The sequence below is a fragment of the Bos indicus x Bos taurus genome, chromosome 9 (genome assembly GCF_003369695.1).
Source record: "Bos indicus x Bos taurus breed Angus x Brahman F1 hybrid chromosome 9, Bos_hybrid_MaternalHap_v2.0, whole genome shotgun sequence".
Lineage (NCBI taxonomy): Eukaryota > Metazoa > Chordata > Mammalia > Artiodactyla > Bovidae > Bos > Bos indicus x Bos taurus.
Window position 1 is genome coordinate 79,822,521 of NC_040084.1, and position 24,162 is coordinate 79,846,682.

The 24,162-nt window shown below is 39.0% G+C and overlaps 1 protein-coding gene across 8 annotated transcripts in view; it reads left to right on the forward strand.

Moving 5' to 3' along the window:
* ADGRG6 (adhesion G protein-coupled receptor G6) overlaps nucleotides 1-24,162 on the forward strand; it is a 153,569-nt gene that overhangs the window by 48,587 nt on the left and 80,820 nt on the right. For 7 of the 8 annotated variants that reach the window (XM_027551723.1, XM_027551724.1, XM_027551721.1 and 4 more), the window contains exon 3: nucleotides 23,326-23,667. The exons of the other annotated variant lie outside the window; for it this stretch is intronic. In XM_027551723.1, coding sequence (XP_027407524.1) covers nucleotides 23,326-23,667 — 342 coding nt within the window. The remainder of the gene's footprint in view (nucleotides 1-23,325; nucleotides 23,668-24,162) is intronic. 8 annotated transcript variants of the gene reach the window in all.

Genomic DNA, 24,162 nt, shown 5'->3' on the forward strand with positions numbered 1-24,162 from the left:
GTACATACAAAATATCCAATCTCAAAAGAAAAGATATAACATGATTTATCCTTCGGCTGCATGTAAATTGGTATTTAGTTATGGACATATTTTAAAGAAAATAGTGTGGAATATTATTTAAAGGACTCTCACAGGAGGGAAATTTTCAAAGCTAGACAGTCTAGAAAATTTTACCATTAACTAGTTAAATGGCTATTTTATTTAGATGATTGATACTACCGGGTACTGCCTCCTCCAGAAACTTTTGTTGAAGTAACTGGGTGCCTTAAAACTACAGATAAAAAGCTGTTTCCATTCTATTTTAGGCAATAGTTGGTAGATAAGATCTAAAATTGAAAGGTGATGGAGAGGACACACAGACACACATGCTACTTTTGAACATATCTAACATTATGATTGACATTCTATGAGAGTCTAGAATTGTAGTTATCAAATTGTCCTTGCAATAAAACATATTAATAACTATTAGGATATTTGAAGATCTCTTTAAATGATGGAGCTATTAAGAAATGAATTGATTCTACTTCAACTTCAAATACTTCAGGTAAAGCGGCTAGAGCAAGGCAGAAAGGTGGAATCACAGATTAGGAGAATTGAGAGTCAAGTCAGCGCCAATAAATACCAGAAGTATGACTCATTCAACAATCAGATTGTAAAATACTGCAAATTATAAAAGTCCAAGGGGACTTGAGAAATACTCATTTTTCAGTAAAAGCTTTGCATGACTGAGAAATTTCCTAAAGAGTGGCAAAGGAGAAAGAAATAGATGTTACAGATTTGTTGATGCATTGAGAGTTTTTGATATAAAAGTGCTGCTGCTGCTAAGTCACTTCAGTCGTGTCCGACTCTGTGCGACCCCAGAGACCGCAGCCCACCAGGCTCCCCCGTCCCCGGGATTCTCCAGGCAAGAACACTGGAGTGGGTTGCCATTTCCTTCTTCAATGCATGAAAGTGAAAAGTGAAAGTGAAGTCGCTCAGTCGCGTCCGACTCTTAGCGACCCCATGGACTGCAGCCTACCAGGCTCCTCCACCCATGGGATTTTCCAGGCAAGGGTACTGGAGTGGGGTGCTGTTGCCTTCTCCGTATAAAAGTGCAGTTGTCTTTAATTTTTCTTTAGTTTTTAGTTAGGAACCGGACTAGGGGAAATGTACATAACTTGAAAAAATATCTTGTTATCTTTGATAGCCATGATGAAAACTGTTCTACTTATACTTGTTGGCTGATAGCTATAAAGATGCTACAAATAATGAAAATACTGAACAAAAGTTTGATTTGTAAATATAAAGCACTGTATTAAACCTATTGCTTTTTTGGTTAAGAAATCTTATTCATATAATGATCAACACTGTTTGAATTCAAAATAGTCTAATTTACAGGTCAGTTAAATATGTGGATTTTTAGTGACCCACAAAAAGGGAGGAAATAGAATATCATAAATCCTGGCACCCCACTCCCAGCATGTTCTGAATGTACTCTTTAAGATGACTTATTTTGTGTTGAAACATAAATTTATGATCAGATAATGTCATCAACTAAAATTGCATTTTCCCCAATGGCAACATGGCTAATGTGTGTGAAGTCGCTCAGTCGTGTCCGACTCTTTGTGACCCCGTGGACTGTAGCCCACCAGGCTCCTCTGTCCATGGGATTCTCCAGGCAAGAATACTGGAGTGGGTTGCCATTTCCTTCTCCAGGTTTATAGGAATATAGATACCATTTAATCCAAATGCATCACTGAAATAATCTAAAAAACCTCCCCAGTATTCTGTGATGACCTAGAGGGTGGAACGGGGTGGAGGGGTGAGGGAGGGTCAAGAGGAGGGGATACATGAATACTTATGGTTGATTCACATTGTTGTAAGGCAGAAACAAACACCACATTGTAAAGCAATTATCCTCCAATTAAAAATAAATTAAAAAAAAACTTACTGTCTTACACCTCTTTACTCCTACTGACTCCTCTAAAAAGTCACAATTAAAGAGAAACTAGTGAAGAGATTTTGAAATTGGTGGAGAAATTAACATGGTACTAATTTTCTTAATATTAGCAATAGTCAGAATTAACTTCTTTCTCTATATCCCAATTGTATTTCTATGGCAAATCTTTTCAGGAAGGGACATGAGGAGTAGCACAGAGAATGCCTCAATTCTTCCAGACTAAAAAGCATGGTAATTTGGTTTATTTAAGCCTGCTTATAATTTTGTTTCATCTTCTGGTTAAAGATCATGTTCTTGAGCCTAAATAATGAAGTGCTATTATATTACTTAAAGTAAGTTCTTTTATTAAGTTGGGTTCACTCCTCACTTTAAAAAAGCATAAAGGTTTATAATTCTTGAAATCTGTACAAATCTTGCCCCTTACTTGAGCTATAATACACATAACTGACTTTACATAGATGAAATTAAGCAATCATGAGAAATACACACACCTTCACACAAACACATGTGAAGCTGGGAAAATCTGAAAAAGAGAGGTGTATTGTATCTGTATCCTGGTTGTGATATTGTACTCTAGTTTTGCAAAATGTCAGCATTGGGAGGAACTGGGTAAAGAGTACCTGGGCTGTCTCTGTATTATTTTTTAAAACTGCATGTGAATCAACAAATATCTCAACAAAAATTTCAATTAAATAAATAAACCCTGAAGCCCCAGTAAATGTAAGTTACTTTCAGATGATTCAGGGAAAAAAGAGTGTGTGTGTGTGTGTGTGTGTGTGTGTGTGTCTACAGACAGGGGAAAGGAGAAGATAAGAAAAATGATAAAACAAATGGGGTAAATATTTACAATAAGTGATTCTGTGTCAAGAGTTCTTCGTGTTATTTTTGCAACTTCTCTGGAGGTTTAAAATTATTTCTAAGTAGAGGTAAATTGGAGAAGTAAATGGCAACCCACTCCAGTGTTCTTGCCTGGAGGATCCCAGGGATGGGGGAGCCTGGTGGGCTGCCGTCTATGGGGTCACATAGAGTCGGACACGACTGAAGCGACTTAGCAGCAGCAGCAGCAGCAGAGGTAAATACATATGTACAGTTTTACAATGAAGAGTATCAGTGTTTATCTAATGAGCCTCTCATCACTACTGGGTAATATTGCTTTAATCATTGCCAGTTTGATAGAAAACATAATGTCTCATTTGGATTTCCTTTATTTGGATTGGCATATTGAATGATTTGTATAGTTAATTTTCCATTATAAACATTTTCTCTTCTAGTGATTTTTTTAACCAATTCTATACTAAATATGTTAAGCCTTGGTCATATTTGTTGTAAATGTTTTCATTACAGCAATATTGAAGTTTTCCTTAAGGCATTCCAAGTAATTCCATCCTGAGTAATGTTAATAAGGGAGAGTAAGATGACACTCAGGTAGTGTAGTCTTGGACTAAAGCACAGCAAATTGAAAAGGGAAGCTTAATTATTACATGGTCAAAGGGACTGTTTCAGCAATCAAACTTTTAAATTCATCCAGACTTTAATTTGTGGCAAAATTGACTTGGGATCTTAATCCGTTAAATGTGTTGGCTGTTGTTATGTCTTAGATTTGTGTTGAGAAGACAAAGAATGTAAAGTTTTCTTATGTTGGTAATCTCACTGGAGGTTCTGTGTGTGTGTGGAGCGGGGGAATCCCCAGGGTATCTGAAAGACTGGGTCAGGATAGTGGTCTGCTTGCAGGAAGGATGCTGAAACTGTTTCCTCAGGTGACCTCCCTGAAGGTGTCCTTGGTGAATTAGTCTATCACTCAGTCTTGGAGGCTCAGAAATTTCATTTTGAGCCCACTGTGAAAATGGGTCCGTCTCTTAATGGTAGATTCACCCAAACTAATACTTACTTGTTCCTTCATTTTTTCATTCATTCATTCTTTTATTTATTTTCAGGACCAGGACCAGGAATTAGACTAGGTTTTGTGGATACAGTGGTAAATAAGTCCCTGTGCTCATGGATCTCATAGCAAAAGAGGGAGGACAAGTAACTGAAAGTTTATGTACAAGTCAAGGGATAAGAAAAATGAGTACAGAAATCTGAGTCAAACCTGATGGTATTCACCTGTTTTTTATGGCCACCTTCCCGGCCAATATCTCCTCTAATTGGTTGGAGTCCAAGTTGTTATGGATTGTTAAATATTTTTGAAATTACCCCTACTTGCCTGGCTGTCATGGGGATATCGCTTTACTTGAGAAACCAAATCTTAATGAGCCAGTTTCTTGATATATAATGGGTAATATCTATCAGAGGAGCCAGAAGAGTGGATGGCACACCTAAAGAAGAAACTAGAAGTGGTCTGAGTATGAATGAAAAGATTGTGATGAATCCAGTGTTTAACACTATCAGTAGAAATGAACTTTGTGTTTCCATTTCATGAGAGTCTTGGTCTTAGTGGCACAAGGACTCTGGGCCATTTTCTAGGATTTTCTTGCTGGCCTAGTATAATACATAGATAGGTATTACCACTGAATTCTTAGATTTTCCTTTTACCATATTGTAAATATTTCTCCACATTCATTTTGATAACAGTCATATCTTACCGGTCTCATAAAGATTCTTTTTCTAAGATTCTTTTTCTAAGACCAGTAGACTCTGTCTATTGGTATCAATGCAAAAGAGTTAAAATTTAATGCTTTAAAGAACAATCTGATTTCTAAATTCCTGGGGAGCTCTTCATTATAACTTTCAAGTACAGACAAGAGTTTTTATTTGAATAAGGTAGCTAAATATTCTCCTGGATTTCTATGTTCGTTTTTTATATTTTGGACCAAATTACCATGTTTTTTCTGGCCAACAGATTTAAAATCTAAACATAAAGGTTTATTTTTCATAAATATGTTTTGAATTTGACCTTCACAGGGAATATTTTAAGTGTCGTAATCAATGAGGTTTCAGGTACCACTTTACAGAGAACTACTGTGATTATGTTTTTGTGGTTGGATTTTTCTGAACCCATTAGCTACATGGTAATGGAGTGGTGGAATTCAGGTTTTGAGAATCATCACACCACTCGGTTACCAGAAATTCAATAAAAAACAAACATGAGTGATAGGTTTATGTTCTGGTACAGTATATTTTTAAAATGGTGTTTGTTAAGCCCTCTAGAGGATGCATCAAAGGGAGTATGACAGTCCGTCTTTGATCAACTGAGCCGTCTTATAATTGGACTCTGCGTCAAATGTTAAAAGATCAAAAGGAAAAAGCAAATTTAGATATAGGCATACGACAGCTCATTTTTTCAGTGGGAACAGTGTGTATCTTTGGATTGGTAAAAATAGGATAATGAAAAATATCCTTTTCTAATTTACTTCTCTCTTCTTTCCTAACATCATTTGAAAGCATCTGCTACCTCAGTGTGAATACAAAGTATACTTTGGTGACTAAATACCTTGCTCTCTTTGCTTGAAAAAATATTTATGGATCATGAGCAAAGCAATATTTGAACATAAGATTTTCTTTTGAGATGTTTAGACTTCATCGAAAAAGAAGAAAAAGTTTCCTAAAAATTACTCTAAGTATTAATGGTAATATAGGAAGTTTCATTGATCAACGGTATACTTTGATTGTTGCTGTTGTTGTTTGGTTACTATTTCGTGCCCGACTCCTTTGCAACCCCATGGACTAGAGCCAGATAGGCTCCTCTGTCCATGGGATTCTCCAGGCAAGAATGCTGGAGTGGGTTGTCATTCCCTTCTCTAGGGGATCTTCTCTGCCCAGAAATTGAACCTGAATCTCCTGCATTGGCAGGTGGATTCTTTACCATTTGAGCCACCAGGGAAGCCCTATAGGCATGCTAAAATTTATTTTCTGCATTTAAATATATCACAGGCATATACATATTAGAAAATATTTGCATTTAACATAGTTGGGAAACAGAAACAATTCTCATTTTTATTTTAATTCATAGTGTTCTTTTTGGCAAGTCAGTTGGTAACTCTGGGCCTTAGCTTCCACATCTGTAAAATGAGAGGCATCAGGTAGGTCACCTAGCTTTCCACACAAAGTGATATTCTGCTAAATGTTATTGAGACTAGAGATCTGGATGGTTTAAGATGAGAAAATGTATAATGTCAACAACTGGCCTTACATACAAGTGACTCTCCTACTTTGGGAAATTTGTGACCTCTCTGCTAAGGTCTGTCTAGTCAAAGCTATGATTTTTCCAGTAGTCATGTATGGATGTGAGAGTTGGACTGTAAAGAAGGCTGAACACCAAAGAAGTGATGCTTTTGAACTGTGGTATTGGAGAAGATTCTTGAGAGTCTCTTGGATTGCAAGGAGATCAAACCAGTCACTCCTAAAGGAAATCAATCCTGAATATTCATTAGAAGGACTGATGCTGAAGCTGAAACTCCGATACTTTGGCCACCTGATGCAAAGAGCTGACTCATTAGAAAAGACCCTGATGCTGGGAGAAATTGAAGGCAGGAGGAGAAGGGGACAACAGAGGATGAGATGGTTGGATGGCATCACCAACTCAATGGACATGCGTTTGAGTAAACTCAGGGAGTTGGTGATGGACAGAGAATCCTGGCATGCTGCAGTCCAGGGCGTCACAAAGAGTCAGACACAACTGAGTGACTGAACAGCAACTACTGTGGCTTCTTATTTCTCCCAAAGTAAATTATTTTCCTCTTTAATGCTTACAACATATTCTTTAGACTTAGTATGTGCTGTGTAAGTATAGATTGATTCAGTTCAGTCGCTCAGTCGTGTCCGACTTGATTTTTTTCTATAAGGATTCTGATTTTTTTTTAATCTTATAATACATATATCTAAAATATATGTAAAAGCGTATATGTTAATGTTGTGTATGTATTTTGAAGTACGTGTGTGTGTGTGTGTTTCTCAGTTTCTGGGTATTTGAGTGGTGAATCTTTGCCATGCCTAACAGTGAGCGTGGGATATTTAGCAGTGAATCAAGTAGCCATACGCCCTGACTTTATGGAAATTGTCTGCATCTATATCCCATATGTCTCCAGAAGGGGAACGTATTATGTGTGTGCATGTAGAACTTTGTCCTTTGTGATTCTTTATTTTTTTTAGCCTAGCTCATGTTATGAATTCGTGTTGTTTAATCCATAGAAAAACCTGACAAAGAAAGCAAGCAAATAAAATTAGATGAAGGCTGCCAAGAAAAATAGTGTTGAATTTCAGAGTGTTTATCACAGGATTTTCAGATTTTCTCATCTTCCCTCCTAAAACCGAAACAAACAAACAAAAACCCCAAGCCTTTGTCTGTAGGATGAAGGGAATTTGTAAGTTTGTGTACTGGCATTAGCAGTTTTACAGAATGAACCCAAGATAAGTTAGTTATCTTAGAGATAGCCATTTGTTTTTTTTTCCCCTCCTACTTCCATTTTTATTGGATATAACTCAAAGAATCAAAGAGGGAAAAGACAGCAAAGAGCTCCCACTCAAGCTATGTCTAAAATCTATTTTCTTTTACTTCCCTGTATTACTTCCCTATATTCCCTTACCCCGGTTACCAAAGGAGGTTGAGAGGAAAAGGTGATAGCTTAATCTGCCATAATGCTATTCCAATTATACCTAACAAGATGCCACTCATAAGATGGTTTAATCACTTTATATCAAACATTCTTAGTGCAGAGTGTTCTGTCCAGCCTTTCCCGAAATTCCAGGATCAAATCAGCTGAGCATTGCCCTTATCTTTTCTTTTTTATTTTTATTTCTTAAATTTTTTCCAGTCTACTGAAGGCAGCAAAAAGAATCAGCACATTTACTTTCTTTGGATGTTGTACCAAGTAGGATACAAGTGGATATACTTTTTTTCATTAAAGTTTCATTAACATTAAAATTTACCTTTATTAATGGTTTTGATAGAAAAGTTACTTTGACATGAAGTTTTCTTACTGAAGTCTTTATTTTTTTTATACTTCTAGAAAGCCTGTAGCCTAAGAGGTAGACGCACATCTTTTTGCATAGTTTCTACATCACTGGAAACCCTGTAAATCAGACTGTGAATGGAAAGGCTGTACCTAAAAATGACATCATGAAGCAAATTGATAGAACTGCACAGGATATAGTGGAGCCTTTGTCCTTTCGCTTCAGCAGCCCAAATCTAATTGTTGAATAATGTGCTTTAGAGGACAGTGCTGTCTTTGACTGAAACGCTGTGCACAGAGTTCCAGCCAGGCCGTGTGCTATTTCTAGTCTGGTTTTTGGAGGGTGTATGTACTGAGAACAGCTGTACAGATGTTGGCATAGGAGCAACTCCAAAGCCAGTTCAAATGGAAACTTAGATTTGCTTCCAAAAGACCTTATGTGAACTATAGGTGCTTAATTTTCAGCTCTCCCGTGAGCAAATGTTTAAATGTAGTAAACAGAAATGACAAGATAGGCTGTCCTTAAAGGTCTGCTTTGCCCATGTTCTTCTGTGAAAAGGGTCTTTGCTATGTTTGAATTGCTAATGACTAGATACGATCCTGCATTTGTTGCTATACATTAAGTTTTTCATACAGTCACTTAGAACATTTCTTTTATCTTTTAGCCAAGAGCTTTGGCCTGCATTTTAAGTTAAGCATGGGTCATATATTTCTTCTTGACTGTTGTTTATTATGAAACATATAGTGACCAAGGAACATTTTCTGCCTTGCTCACTTTTGAATCATGACTTTCAGCTTTGTAGAAAAATAATTGTAAAACATCATAAAATATTATCCTTGAAAAAGATGTATGTTGGAGAAAAAATATTTTTGATAATTTTAAAAAGTATTCCTATCAAGAAAATCACGTATGTGCAAACTATTAATGTCACTTTACAAGCAAATACTAACTTTAATTAAAATCTCAATTGACTTTTTTGTTTTGGCTCATTTTGCACAGTGAGGCTAGCAGTCCTTCTACTTGGGACAGAACCACGTTGGCTGAGTGGTCCTTCAGAAAAATGCCTAATGTCTTGATTGTCCCCCAAACAGAAAGTTATTGGAGAAGAAAATCATTTTGATTGCCTTGAGTAGAGATTTTACTCAAATTATCTTAGCAAATGATTTTCAGAAAAGATCTGTTATCTAAATTATCTCTTATTTAGTTTAATTTATTATGAAGGAATAGAGAAACCTAAAGTTTCTCATCTTTTTTGGATGGAGATTTGATGCCAAAATGGCACACGGCCTTCCCATCATATATACTTCCCTGGGAAACGATATGTGTCTATCCAGAGTTTTGTATTTATACTGGAATCCCACATTACCATTGTTTGGAATTTCCCTTTGAGTTTTTCTGTAAGGTGGACCTTCTTAATGTCATTTTATTAATTCCTGGGGCTCAGTCTGATGAGTTGGGGGTGACTGAGCTTTGTATTATACTTGCTACTGAGCAAGAATAGTATTATACCTATTGTTATTTCAAAATAACTTCCTTAGATAACGCCCTACAAAATTTCCGTACTTGCTGTTCTAAATGGGATCATAAAAGGAATCTGTATATTAAAGTAATATTTCCCTTTCTCTCTAATGGGCTTCCCTGGTGGCTCAGACTAAAAAATCCACCTGTGATACAGCATACCCAGGTTCGATCCCTGGGTCAGGAAGATCCCTTGCAGAAGGGAATGGCAAACCACTCCAGTATTCTGCCCTGGAGAATTCCATGGACAGGGAAGCCTGGCAGGCTATAGTCCATGGGGTCGCAAAGAGTCAGACACGACTGAGCGACTAACACAACACTTCCCACAAACAACTCTCAAAGCTAAATGGTGATTGTGAGCGTAGAAGCAATTTACAGAAGAGCCAGTGATGGCTCAGCTTCCCCAGAAGCCAGTGAAAGAGTCCTGAGCAGCCTGAGTCCTCCAGCACTCTCCAGCAGCAGAGGTGTGCCTGCCCGGCTCAGCCCTCTTGCACACTGAGCAACTTCTTTTCTTAGGTCAGCAGCTCCAACGGGAAACATGCTACCCTGTTTGCCATGTAGACCACCCAACCCACCCGCTTTTGGTGGTTTGGCCTCTCTCTGTCTTGCCTGCAGGTGTGACTTTATTCACTCACCTGTAAACAAGTCACTCTCCCATTTTTCTGCAGTTTAAAAATAAAGCTGACTGAAAGAGGACAGTAAGCAAGTAGACTTTCATACTATCCTGGAAACTTATAATTATCCAGCGTGGTGAACTTTGTGAACTTCTTCCAGTGTGTTTTTGCTGCAGGCTGGTGATTGGTGTGAAGGCTCCCCAGGGCAGGGATGAAGCCATTTAACTGTGGAGAAGTTGATGAAGCTGCCTGGATGTAAATAACCTGCCAGAGGCTGTACAGTGTTACACCTACATCGCCTTGTCCCCAGCCCAGTGCAGTTTGAAATTAGATAAACATTTTGGCAATAGAGTAGCAGACCAAAGTTCAGCCTCATTGCTCAGTAAGTGTATTAACTTTATGAAAGTAATAGATGATTTTTGTTTCTTTTATAAAGTAAGCTGGTAGGCATCAAGAACATACAAAAGCAGCTATATTAAGTAGAAGGGAGGTGATTTTTTTTCCCTTGATGTAACCACACTCTGAATCTTCACAATCTGTCACAACTTGCTCTGTAACTCTAAGCCAGCAATATCAAAATAGCACAATAAGTAGTGTTAGCAAGATGTGGAAATTTCTTGAGCAGTCGGAATATATCCCAGAAGCCAGGATGTTTGCCGAGCACTAAGCTCCACTTGCATTCAACCTGCACTGGCTGATTTATGGCTCCAATGTGGACAAATAACACAAACAAGTTGAGACTCATGAATACTCAAAAAGACCCTCTTCCTTATAATCTCTTGCGCTTTCCTTGGGGAAGCGTCTGATGTCTTCATGACTCTCCCAGAAGTTTCTTCCAGGGGAGGGGCAACTGAAGCTCTGATCCATCACTCCACTAGAGTTTTAGAACCAGAAAAGACATTTCCTTCAAATATGGAAACCAAGGCCAGTCACTAGCCAAGAGCAGAACCCACTGTGATCCACTTGTCATGTGTCCCAACTATTCACATAACCATAGATTTTTTCAAGGAGAAGACAATTTAATCCCCTCTCACCTGGCACAAAGTAGTCATTCACTACTAACAACTGCCGGTTGTTATTACAGTTATTTTTATTTCTCTTCACCTCCAGAGAAGATGGGTTTATGACTTTATATGGGTTTATATGACATGTATTCACATTAAGAAAATACCTTGAATGGTAATAATTTTAGATCTGAAAAGGATCTTGAGAAAGCTTCTAGTTTAGCTTCATAAGCATATTGTTCCTGCTATAATGATTTTTTTCCATAATAATAACTTTTTTTTTAATCAGCTAGACCTTGTGAGTTAGCTAGAAAGGAGCTGGACTAAGAAACAGTTTTTCAAAGTCCCACTTTAGAATTTACTAAAACTTGAGATAATCTATTTCTTTCTCTCTCTCACACACACACTTCTCTAATATATTATACTTGAGATTTATGTGCAAAGTTAACACTGTATAAATATTTTGAAAAGTAATTAATTCCAGTGATGGATTAACTTAAGGCAGTTAGACAGTGTATTTAAACAACCTATTTATGTATAAAATGGATGGAAAGTTTTACTGAAAAACATTTTTCTTTATTTTTTAAAATCTATATTATATAATTTTTACATCAGTTCTTCCTTATTACTAAGTTGTTTACATTAAAAAGTACTGCATAAAGGGACAGAATTATCCAGTTGCATTGATAATTTGCTTTGCTCCAAACCTTGACTATTTAAACTGCTCCCATTTAAGTGCACAAATCTGAGTGTTGTTTTTTTTTATCCTCAAATTAAAGGCTCATTTGGAAAATTTGAGCTAAGATGCACATTTACCTACTGCCATCTTCTCCCTAATATATTGTCCCAACTTATTTGGAGGGCAAGTTTCTAAAATCAAAACTAGTTCTAGCTATTAATTTCAGGTTCCACACCTGCAACCATAATAAAAAGGACCTTTTAATCCTACTTTCCCTCTGACCATCCTCTGATAAACATAAATGTAAAGATATTTAAAACAAAACTGAAAATGAATGGAAGTAGGGGCCCAGAAAATTGAATAAATAAATGAATGAATGAACCAAAATATGCCTAACATGCTCTGCTATTAAATAATAACGACAGTCACAACACTCTAAATGAATATTATTTGAGCATCTCTCCATGAGCAAGTATAGTCCTAGTACTTTACATGGATATCTCATTAGCTGCCTTCAGTGCTCAAGGAATTAGTCATGTGCTGTTTAGCCAGTAATGACATCATTGCCTTGATGGGTATTAGAACTATAATTAGCTTTTATGAGGCTAAGACATTCTCCACTTATGCTGGTGAGATTTAGCAGTACTTTTCTGGGTAATACTAACATAAACCAGTTTTACCCTGCAATGCTGCCTAGATAATCCCAGGTTTTCTGTGGCATTCTTAAGTGAAATGAACATTAGGTGAGTGTTTTTTTTTATAGTTTCCTGTTCTGTTTTTTTTTTTTTTTTTTAAGAGATAATAGATCAAAGTAAGACATCTTTGATAAACACTAGATTGGTCATTTTGCTGCGTTTTAATCTTACCCATCAACAATTAGGCTTTGCTTCACTGAATCTTGGTAGAATTAATCTTCCTTTACCACTGTGACTGATTTTTTCTTTCCACAAACGAACTGCCAGGATAGTTTTCTGTCTTTTGTCTCTCTCCTTGTCATCTCTCAAACCCTTTGCATAAGGCTGAAGTTATTCTTACAACAGTTTTTGCTCACTGGTAATTGTGTGTTTATGTGCACAAGGGTGAGGTTTTAAAAATGTGCTAAGTACAAATCTGATTATTTTACTTTCCCATAATTAAAACCTTTTAATTTTCCCTACTGCTCATATTACATTTAAAATTTTTTTCTTTAGCTTTGCTTGCAAAACCCTGCAGAATCTAATCTTGGCCTACCTTGACATCTTTATCTAATGTTTCTCCCCATTTTGTACACTCTGCTTCAGCTAAACAAAACTCTTAAGTTACTGGAACAGTTCATGCTCTCTCTCACCCACAAGCTGATGCAACCTGGTGACCCTACTGTGCAGAACTCTCTTTTCTTTTTCTCCTCTGCCTCCCCTCTTCCATTGGCCAACTTATCTGCTGCATGTTTAGGTCTCAGTTTCTTTCTCATCTGTTAGAAATGGTTCTATTTCTACAAAACCTAAACCTAGGTAGTTGCAGTTATCTACTCGTCTACGTGCTCCATCATGGGCTTCCCATGTGGCTCAGTGGTAAAGAATTTGTGTCCCAGTGCAGGAGACGCAGGAGATGTGGGTTTGCTTCCTGAATCAGGAAGATCCCCTGGAGGAAGAAATGGCTATCCACTCAAGTATTCTTGCTTGGGAAATCCCATGGACAGAGGAGCTTGGTGGGCTCCATGGGGTCACAAAAAGTCGGACACAGCTGAGCAACTGAGCGAGCACATACGCATGCACTATCAGAGCAATTTTCACATTGTATTATCACTGTCTACTTATTTATCTGTATTTGCAGTAATCTATACCTTCCATAATGGAGAAGGCAATGGAAACCCACTCCAGTACTCTTTTGCCTGGAAAATCCCATGGATGGAGGAGCCTGGTAGGCTGCAGTCCATGGGGTCGCTAGGAGTCGGACACAACTGAGCGACTTCACTTTCACTTTTCACTTTCATGCATTGGAGAAGGAAATGGCCACCCACTCCAGTATTCTTACCTGGAGAATCCCAGGGATGGGGGAGCCTGGTGGGCTGCCATCTATGGGGCCGCACAGAGTTGGACATGACTGAAGCGACGTAGCAGCAGCAGCAGCAGCATACCTTCCATAAAATCTGGGGTTATATCTTGCCCACAATTTATTCTCAGTATCAGACCACAGAGCCAGGCACATAGCTGCTTGATAACTATTTATTGGGTAAATGGGTGTTGGGGATTGTTGAGTGATGAATTAGAAAATTCAAACAGGACAGATATGGAGCACTATATGGTCATTCAAAGACGCTTGCTTTGTTGGATTTCAGAGAAGATTTTGAATTAGAGGAAATATTTTTATATTTGCATTTTCATAGATATTTCTTGTAGTGATGGGGGGAATGAGTCAGAGATAACAAGACTATTGATCAAAAGACTAGTTACTGAACTTTTTTCTAAGGGAAGAAAGATAAGAACTAAGTGGCCACAGAAATGAAAGAAGGGGAGAAATGAAAGAACCGTGAAGAAAATGATGTCATAGCCCTTGACAAACCACTTTAAGGGGCGTAGAGGAAAGAAGAGAGAAGGGATATTCAGAGTCCTAGTTTGGCTGATTTTCTTACAACTAACACTTAGAACATGAATAAGTGGTTGGAGGAACAGTGTTTGGATCGAGGAATCTGTGAAGTGTCCAAGTAGAGATGTTGAGCAGACATGCACGAGTGTGGTTTGGAGAACATGTATGTCATCTGCTTTTGGACATAAGGAAGGCCTATGTTTGGATGAGATCACCCAGCAAGAATGAGTGAGGAGAGAAGAACTGGAGACAGAGGAGAGAGAGCCCTATAAGAGTTGGCTTGGGGCAGACTTGGTTGTATGGATCAGAAATCTACAAACAATGGATCAGGAGAAGAAGCGTCAATGGTAGGAGAGTTCTGGTCATAGGATCCAAGGACAAGCCACAAAGAACAGCTCCTCCATTGGTGACTGGACATGGAGTGTCTAGAAATGAGAGTCTGTTTTTCAGAGGACTGGTTTTCCCTTATCTCTCTGTTCTTACATTTTCTCTCTTTCTCTTTTCTCTATTTGCTCATCAGCATCTATCTTTGCAAGTGGCAAAGGATGCTGATACCTTTGTGTTTATATAACTTTGTCATTCTGTTGTTCATCATTCTCTGAAAAATTTGTGTCTCTAACTTTATAGAGAGGTAATCTGACTGAGCAACCAAGTCCCTGATTTGATTCTCTTCAGGTAAGAGGTCCTCCTCTGGGGTTATGGTGCAAATATGACTAAGAGATGCAGGAGGGGACCTCCCAGGTTTACAGTGGATAAGAATCCACCTGCCAGTGCTGGGGACGCAGGTTTGATCCCTGGTCTGGAAAGATTTCACGTGCCGTGGAGTAACTAAGCCCCCACTCTACAGCCCACGAGCCACAACTACCAAGCTCATGCTGCACGACTACTGAAGCCTGAGTGCCTAGGGCTGGTGCTTTGCAACTAGAGAAGGCACGGCAGTGATAAGCCTACTCACCTCAAGAATAGCCCCCCACCGGCCACAACTAGAGAAAGCCTGCACAAAGCAATGAAGACCCAGCGCAGCCAAAAATAAAATAATAAAATAAAATTTTAAGAAAGATGCAGGAGGGGCAGATAGATCTTCTTGGAAGCAGGTGCATGTGTGGAGATTGTGAATTGATTTTGTAGTATGTTATTACTTAAAGGCAGAGAAGGCAATGGCAACCACTCCAGTACTCTTGCCTGGAAGATCCCATGGACAGAGGAGCCTGGTAGGCTGCAGTCCATGGGGTCGCGAAGAAGCAGACATGACTGAGTGACTTCACTTTCTCTTTTCACTTTCATGCATTGGAGAAGGAACTGGCAACCCTCTCCAGTTTTCTTGCCTGGAGAATCCCAGGGACAGGGGAGCCTGTTTGCACAGAGTTGGACACGACTGAAGTGACTTAGCAGCAGCAGCAGCATTACTTAAAGGAGCACTTTTCAGATTTTAGTGTACTTGGGAATCACCAGAAAATCTCGGTCTAACAAGCTCCCAGCTGATGCTGTGCCGCTGGCTGAGGTCAGGGCCAGTAGAGCAGAGGTGTGCTCAGAGAGGGCAGAGAGAAAGGCAGGAGGAGATCAAGGAGACAGTGGGAACTGAGTGGAGGACACAGAATCAGGGAGTGTTCAGAGGCATCAAATGTTGAAGAAGGTGAGTGAGATCACATTGGAATCCTCTTTAGTAAAAATAATCTGCCTGATTTTGAGTATTCTTTCAGCAGTATACAGAAGTCTATGAGTGCATAGAGAGCGAGAAGGTCCATGGCTAGATTAATTCAGAGTTAGGGGCTTGAAGTGCAGGAAGGAAGGGGATAAGAGACTTGAATGCATTAACTAGAAGGTAGAGTAAGTTATAAGCAGGCAGCTTTAGACTGTTTAAAATGGTGCATTGCCTTTAGATTGTGTTTTTAACAGCTGGAGAAAGACGCAACGATTGCTTAAGAGAGAATAGTTTCCCATGAAAATGTGTGTGGGCGTGTGTGCAAATGCATGCACATGTGCTTGGGTTCTTAATCCTCTTACACAGGATATATATCTACATGCTCAGCCGACTCTAGAATGATTTACAGTAGTTCTCTTGTTTGGATCTTCAAAAGTATTACCTTTTGCAGTTATATAGGGAATGTTCTCATGCCAAGGTGATTATGGAAAGAGGATTCAAAGTTTAAACATTAACAGTATCACAGAAGACAGAAATGTGTCTGAGGGTGTTGTGCCTATGGATCTCTTTGGAGATTCAAAAAATTATTCAAGTTTAATGGTGCTGCCTCATGAAGGGACCTTCATTTCAACTTCTTGTTCATATTCTAGTGAAGTGAAGTGAAGAAGTGAAGTCGCTCAGTCGTGTCCAACTCTTTGTGACCCTGTGGACTGTAGCCCACCAGGCTCCTCCATCCAAGGGATTCTCTAGGCAAGAATACTGGAGTGGGTTGCCATTTCCTTCTCCAGGGGAATCTTCCTGACCCAGGGATCCCACGTTGCAGGCAGACGCTTTAACCTCTGAGCCACCAGGGAAGCCCCTGTTCTAGTGAGGTCAGACTTAATTGAACTGATTTAAGTAGAGTGGGACCTTTTCCATGTTTAAGTTATTGCAGCAGAATAGCAGAATGCATGCTCACTTGTGTCTGATTCTTTGCGACCCTATGGACTGTAGCCTGCCAGGCTCCTCCGTCCACGGGATTCCCCAGGCAAGAATACTGGGGTGGGTTGCCATTTTCTTCTCCAGGGGATCTTACCAACCCAGGGACTGAACCCGAGTCTCCTGAGTCTCCTGCATTGGCAGGTGGATTCTTTACTGCTGAGCCATTGGGGAAGCCCAAGTTAGCCCAAGTTATTGCAGTACTTTCATATTTGTGGTGTTTCTGAAGAATATTTTCAGGTTGAAACATCACAGAGGAAAATCAGACAATTTTCTGGTTAACTCCGGGGAAACCAGTGCTTTAGGACGAGTTTGGGAGCAAACAGATGTCCTAGCTTGTTCTAGCAGGAGGGTGGAACGACCAATGAAACCTTGGTGAAAGAGTGACTTTTCCCAGTGCGGAAACGCTATCTTTGAGCGCCGAGCTTGAAGAGGAGTGGTGAGGAGCCCAGGCATGCTTGCCAAGTCTGTCACATTAACAGAAACGCAGATGTCACAGCCAGACTGCCTTCAGATTCCTTGCCATCCTGAAAAAAATACACAAAGAGGCCTAAAATCACTTGAATTTTAATACTTTGATGATGTCATTCAGTTCTGTATATTATCAGTTATTTAACACCTGCCAGCATCCAAAGTATTATTTATATTTTACATTTCGTGATGTATCTGGTGCATTCCACTTGATCAGGGGAAATGTTGCGTGGCTCCCCTGGCTTGGTAATGATTGAGGCATCAAGCCCTAGAGCTCTCAGTTGCTGCCCTTAGGTTTCATCTGCAGAAACTACCAAGGCTGCTAAATATTTTAAACCTTTTTAAGCAATTCGTTTAAGAGATTCCTACAGAGAATTCAAACAGTGACTTCGAAGAGATGCAAAATGAGCAGGCAACTGAAGGGAAATTTTCTAGAGATGCTTCTTCACCAGCCAAGTTGTCCAACAAATTCACTAGTGCCAGTTTTACACACATTCAGATTAAACAAAACAAAACCCGAGATTTAATTTAGGTGCATTCATTTTGTTCACCATTTAACACAGTATAGGATTATCAGTTATTTCATCTACAGATATGTGTTGAAAGCAGCTAAAATTGATCTCTTTTGATTTATCTCTTGGGATCTGATACTCCTGTCTTGGATTTTAAAGAACATAGTATTTGATTTATAGAGAAGTACTTGCAGCAAAGGTGGAGTCAGAATCCAAACCTCAGGTAAAATGAGATAATAGTTATTAAATCTATGTCTAAATATTCTATATAAACTGAGATAGCCTTTGTCATAACGGAGGTTTTCCAGTTCAGATTTGAGTTTCTTTGAGGAATAAAGTTTTGTGAAAATAAGCAGACGTGAATTATTACTCAACATTGCAAGCACAGGCAAGAACCAAGGGTGGAATTTGGTTTGTTTGTTTAGATTATCTGAAAACTTTGCTTTTATAAAGTATGGGTGTGAATGTGTTATTATATCTGTCTTTGAGAACAACTTGAGCCAGATGTTTTGAGTTGGGTAGCTTTTAAAGGATGTTAACTCTGGTTTTCCCAAGACCTTATTCAATGGCTACTGTGCCATCTTTTTATGTAGCCCCGCCTTCAAGAGAGAATAATTTCTTTGGGTACTGGCTCTTTGAATAGGGATCAATTAGCAGTGATATTTTATTGCTCCAATGGACAAATCCAAAGCACTACATTTTAGACTCTCTAACATTCTTTGCTCTGATGCTGGGAGGGATTAGGGGCAAGAGGAGAAGGGGACAACAGAGGATGAGATGGCTGGATGGCATCACTGACTCGATGGACGTTGAGTCTCAGTGAACTCCGGGAGTTGGTGATGGACAGGGAGGCCTGGCGTGCTGTGATTCATGGGGTTGCAAAGAGTTGGTCAGACACCACTGAGCAACTGATCTGATCTGATCTGAACATTTTTACTCAAATATTTCAAAATTAGTTTCTTAAAATATATTAATTTTAGGGTGATTACTGGAGAAGGAAATGGCAACCCACTTGAGTATTCTTGCCTGGGAAATCCCTTGGACAGAGGATCTGGGAGGTCTTTAAGTCCATGGGTCGCAAAAGAGTCAGACAAAACTTAATGACTAAACAACAACAAAAACAGGGTGATTACACTATGTTTAAGAAATTACCCATTAAAAAGCATTATCTCTTAAAACAAGACTTGAACTCATCACTTTGCTGTGTCTTTTGTTTAATCTTGGCAACTTCTTTCCTTCTCTGGGAAAACATTGGATTTACATTCAGAAGAGCTGGTTTGAACCTTGGTCCTATCAATTAGACATGTAACTTTTGGCAATTTATATAATCTATAATAGCCTTATTTGTTTCTTCTGTAGATGGAGGAGATACTAATTCCCAGGGTGGTTATGATGCCAAGTGAAATAACCTATGTGAAAACCCTTTGCTGGGATCTATAAACATCAGTATAATGAACATGATGATATTGTGCCTAGTTTAATTGACATTTCATCCAATTAAGATCATCGCTATTTGGTAGCATTATGTCTAAATGTAATTTAGCTACTGTAGATGAGAATCATGTAGAAGAATGCTTTACATGCTTTTTTAAATGATGGTTATGGGAGTCTTCCCTGTCTTTCCTATCACAATGGGTGTCTAAAGGAAAAAGAGTTTCTGTTAAGATGGATGTTACTTTTTTTTCTTAAATTATTGATGCACAGATTTTGTTATAGCAATGATGATAATAGCCAGCACTTAAATAGTGCTATGTGTGTGGCCAGTACAGTTTCTAGGACATTCTGAAACTAATCTATCCAGTCCTCCCTATAACCATGGGTAGTGGGTGCTTTTATTTATGTCAGTGTAAATCTACTTCTGCTTTATTGACTATGCCAAAGTCTTTGACTGTGTGGATCACAGCAAACTGTGGAAAATTCTTCAAGAGATGGGAATACCAGACCACCTTACCTGCCTCCTGAGAAATTTGTATTTAGGTCAAGAAGCAACAGTTAGGACTGGACATGGAACAACAGACTGGTTCCAAATTGGGAAAGGAGTACGTCAAGGCTATATATTGTCACCCTGCTTATTTAAATTATATGCAGCACACATCATGAGAAATGCTGGGCTGGATGAAGCACAAGCTGGAATCAAGATTAATGGGAGAAATATCATTAACCTCAGATACGCAGATGACACCACCATGGCAGAAAGCGAAGAAGAACTAAAGAGCTTCTTGATGAAAGTGAAAGAGAAGAGTGAGAAAGCTGGCTTAAAAGTCAACATTCAAAAGACTAAGATCATGGCATCTGGTTCCATCACCTCATGGCAAATAGATGGGGAAACAATGGTAAAAGACTTTATTTTCTTGGGTTCCAAAATCACTGCAGATGGTGACTGCAGCCATGAAATTAAAAGACGCTTGCTCCTTGGAAGAAAAGCTATGACCAACCTAGACAGCATATTAAAAAGCAGAGACATTATTTTGCTAACAAAGGTCCATCTAGTCAAAACTATGTTTTTTCCAGTAGTCCTGTATGGATGTGAGAGTTGGACCATAAAGAAAGCTGAGCACCGAAGAACTGATGCTTTTGAACTGTGGTATTGGAGAAGACTCTTGAGAGTCCCTTGGACTGCAAGGAGGTCAAACCAGTCAATCCTAAAGGAAATCAGTCCTGAATATTCATTAGAAGGACTGATGCTGAAGCTGAAGCTGCAATACTTTGGCCACCTGATGTAAAGAACTGACTCATTGGAAAAGACTCTGATGCTGGGAAAGATTGAAAGCAGGAGGAGAAGGGGACAACAGAGGATGAGACGGTTGGATGGCATCGCTGAGTCAATGGACATGAGTTTGAGCAAACTGCAGGAGTTGGTGATGGTCAGGGAAGCCTGGCATGCTTCAGTCCATGGGGTCACAGAGAGTCAGACATGACTGAGCTACTAAACTAAAAGTGGTGAAACTGAGGTACAGAGAGATTAACTTGTTCAAGGTCACGTGGTCAGTGTGGTGAGTCAGATTGACTTTTTTTTATACCTTTCATTAGCTCTCTAGAAGAATTTGTAAAAATAATGTAAAGGAAATCATGAACGTTAGTTGAGTAAGGGATGTAGGGCATAGCATCTTATTATGGAAAAATAATGCTGCCTGCTTGCATGTTGGGATGACTCAGAGATTGTATCTTATTTTCCTTTCTTTTTTTCTTTTGTAATCTCCAGTGCCTTTTGCTGGATACTTTACTGTTAATCTACTAGGATTAGTTCTTGCTTCTGAGCCCAGGGTACAGTCACAGAAAGCTAAACATGTCAGAGAGATAGGCCCTCATCATCTCAGTCTCATGCCATGAGTGAGATCATTGGAAGAAATAGCCTCAAAACCCCATCCAAAGAGATATCTCAGATATGCACTCTTTTTTGGGGCTTAGATTTTGGTTGACAGTTTCATATACCACAGTCATTCTTTAATTTAGTCATGTGACTCATTTGTGTGTATGTGCCCTCAGTTGCTCAGTCGTGTCCAACTCTTTGCGTAACTCATTTATTTGTTCAGAAATTTAACAAATTTTATCAAAGGCCTCCCAGGTGGCAGGGGTGCTGTGAGGTCCTGAGGGGTCAGATGGTGACTATGACAGTACCAAACCTCTGCTTGTTGAGCCTAGAGAATAGTGGGAGATCCAGACAGTAAGCAAAATCATCTCACGCCAGGAATTCACCCAGCTGCTCTTAATCATGCTACAAGGAGAGGAGCACGGTGCTCCAGGAGTGGGTAAGAGAAGGCATTTGGCCAACATTTGATGATCATAGATCTTTTTCCCTGTCTATCCTCAGCTCTGTAAAAGGTGTTGGAGATTTATGGAGGAGGAGCTGGATGGAGAACAAGTTAGAAAGAATGGTTGTGGAGCCGGTTGGCAAAACCCCTGCATAACACAAGGTGGCCCCAAGGACAGGAAAAAAGAAAACTCTAACTTGAGCAATGTAACATTACACATCTAAATCCTGGAAGATATCACCACATCATAGAAGAATAAGTAATATTTACACTAACTACCATTTTTAAGAAAAGTTATTGTATATTCATTCTACTCAACCCAGTAAAAGAGGGAAGAACACAGTAAGTTGAGAGTGAGTTCCATTAACATAGTAGAAGTCTTTTATTTGGAGAAGGCAATGGCACCCCACTCCAGTACTCTTGCCTGGAAAATCCCATGGGTGGAGGAGCCTGGTAGGCTGCAGTCCATGGGGTCGCTAAGAGTCGGACACAACTGAGCGACTTCTTTCACTTTTCACTTTCATGCATTGGAGAAGGAAATGGCAACCCACTCCAGTGTTCTTGCCTGGAGAATCCCAGGGACGGGGGAGCCTGGTGGGCTGCCGTCTATGGGGTCGCACAGAGTCGGACACGACTGAAGCGACTTAGCAGCAGCAGCAGCAGTCTTTTATTGTTTGAAAGTGTATGTCATCAATTATTTGACAGTTTATTTATCCAGAATGTTGAATAAATGAGACTGCTGCCTACATTTACATAAATGTTTAAAAGCAGCATGAATATTAATTTCAAAAGCATCACTAAATAGAAAGACAGTAGATCTTGGTTTCTGGTTCTAGCTGGTGACTGGGCCCTAGGTAAATAATAATTGAGAAATAATTGATTGCTTTACTTTTCTTTCTACCTCTTAATCATTATCTGTCATTATACTATGGTTTGTATCTTTGGGTCCAAAGAAGTGTAAGAATCATTCAGACAGAGACTTTGTCTTTCCTGCTCATGGTATATACTGTTTAGAATAGCGCCTGTCATGTAGAAGACATTCAATAAATATTCACTGAGTGGATGAGTAAATGAGATAATCATAGAGGTATATAATTGCCAACTAAAATAAACAAGTGGAAGAAGTGAAAGTATTCTTCAAAACTATAAGTATTTCACACATACAAGGTGATGCTGTGTATTTGAATTTTAGAAAAAAATGCGATTTGCCAGATGATAATAACTTGTCAAATTTTTTTGTACTACTAGCTAGCTTTCTCTTTAAACATTTATTTCCTAAGTCTTTCTCTTCCAAGTTTTGTAATATTGCTCTGCATTTATGGTTCTGTAAAATCCCCTCCACCCTAGCTCAGTGGAGATTCTTAATCCTTTAAGATTAAAGTCAGTGAACCTTTGTGAAATCCAATGTTACCTCCTAAGGCTTCATGTACTCCCTGAAATTGTATGCCAGGTGCAGGGGCCTCTGTACATTTTACTGGAGAGAGTTTCCCTGACTTTTATCAGATTCTCAGGGTTTATGACCCTCCCCCAAGTTTAAAAAAATCATTGCTCTAAAATTTTGTATTTTTCTTTTACTTTTTGTTTCTCTCTTGGTTTTTCTTTTTTTCCTTGAGATGGTTTCATTTTCCTTTTAATGTTGATGATTATATTTTGCTATTTTAAAATGTTTGCTGCTTGATTGTCCCCAGAGTGTGGTATTCTTGGTTTATTGCACGCCTCTGATCCAGCCCTTCTCTCCGTCTCTCTTTTGTCTGGCCAACAGTATGGGCATGTGCCAACTGCAGGGTGGTCCTCTCCAACCCTTCCGGGACCTTTACTTCTCCGTGCTACCCGAATGACTACCCCAACAGCCAGGCTTGCATGTGGACCCTCCGAGCCCCCACGGGCTATATCATTCAGATAACATTTAATGACTTCGACATTGAAGAAGCTCCCAATTGCATTTATGACTCATTATCCCTTGATAATGGAGAGAGCCAGACGAAGTTTTGTGGAGCAACTGCCAAAGGCCTATCATTTAACTCAAGTGTGAATGAGATGCATGTGTCTTTTTCAAGTGACTTTAGCATCCAGAAGAAAGGTTTCAATGCCAGCTACGTCAGAGGTATGTAAACCAGAGGTGACGCCAAACCTCTGCTTTCATTTAGCAAGTTCAACAATAAACAAAAGGCCCAGAGGACAGTTATGCTGTTTTATGTGAATATGAATGATTAGGATTAGAATTTGAAGGCAGGCAGGAATCTATTCGTATTTTCTGAGCATTCTCATTAGCAATATAAATATGAATGATTAGGATTAGAATTTGAAGGCAGGCAGGAATCTATTCGTATTTTCTGAGCATTCTCATTAGCAATATAAATATGAATGATTAGGATTAGAATTTGAAGGCAGGCAGGAATCTATTCGTATTTTCTGAGCATTCTCATTAGCAATATATAGTTACCAGATTCAAAATCTGGTTGCAGGAGAGCTGAATTCTTTTCTAGTGCTTACATGCTGTTTGAAAGATTCTGTGAATATCCCACAGCTAATAATTGAATCTAATTCCAATATCTCTCCAGCAAACATTCAAAGTATTCTTATTTATAAATCATTTTAT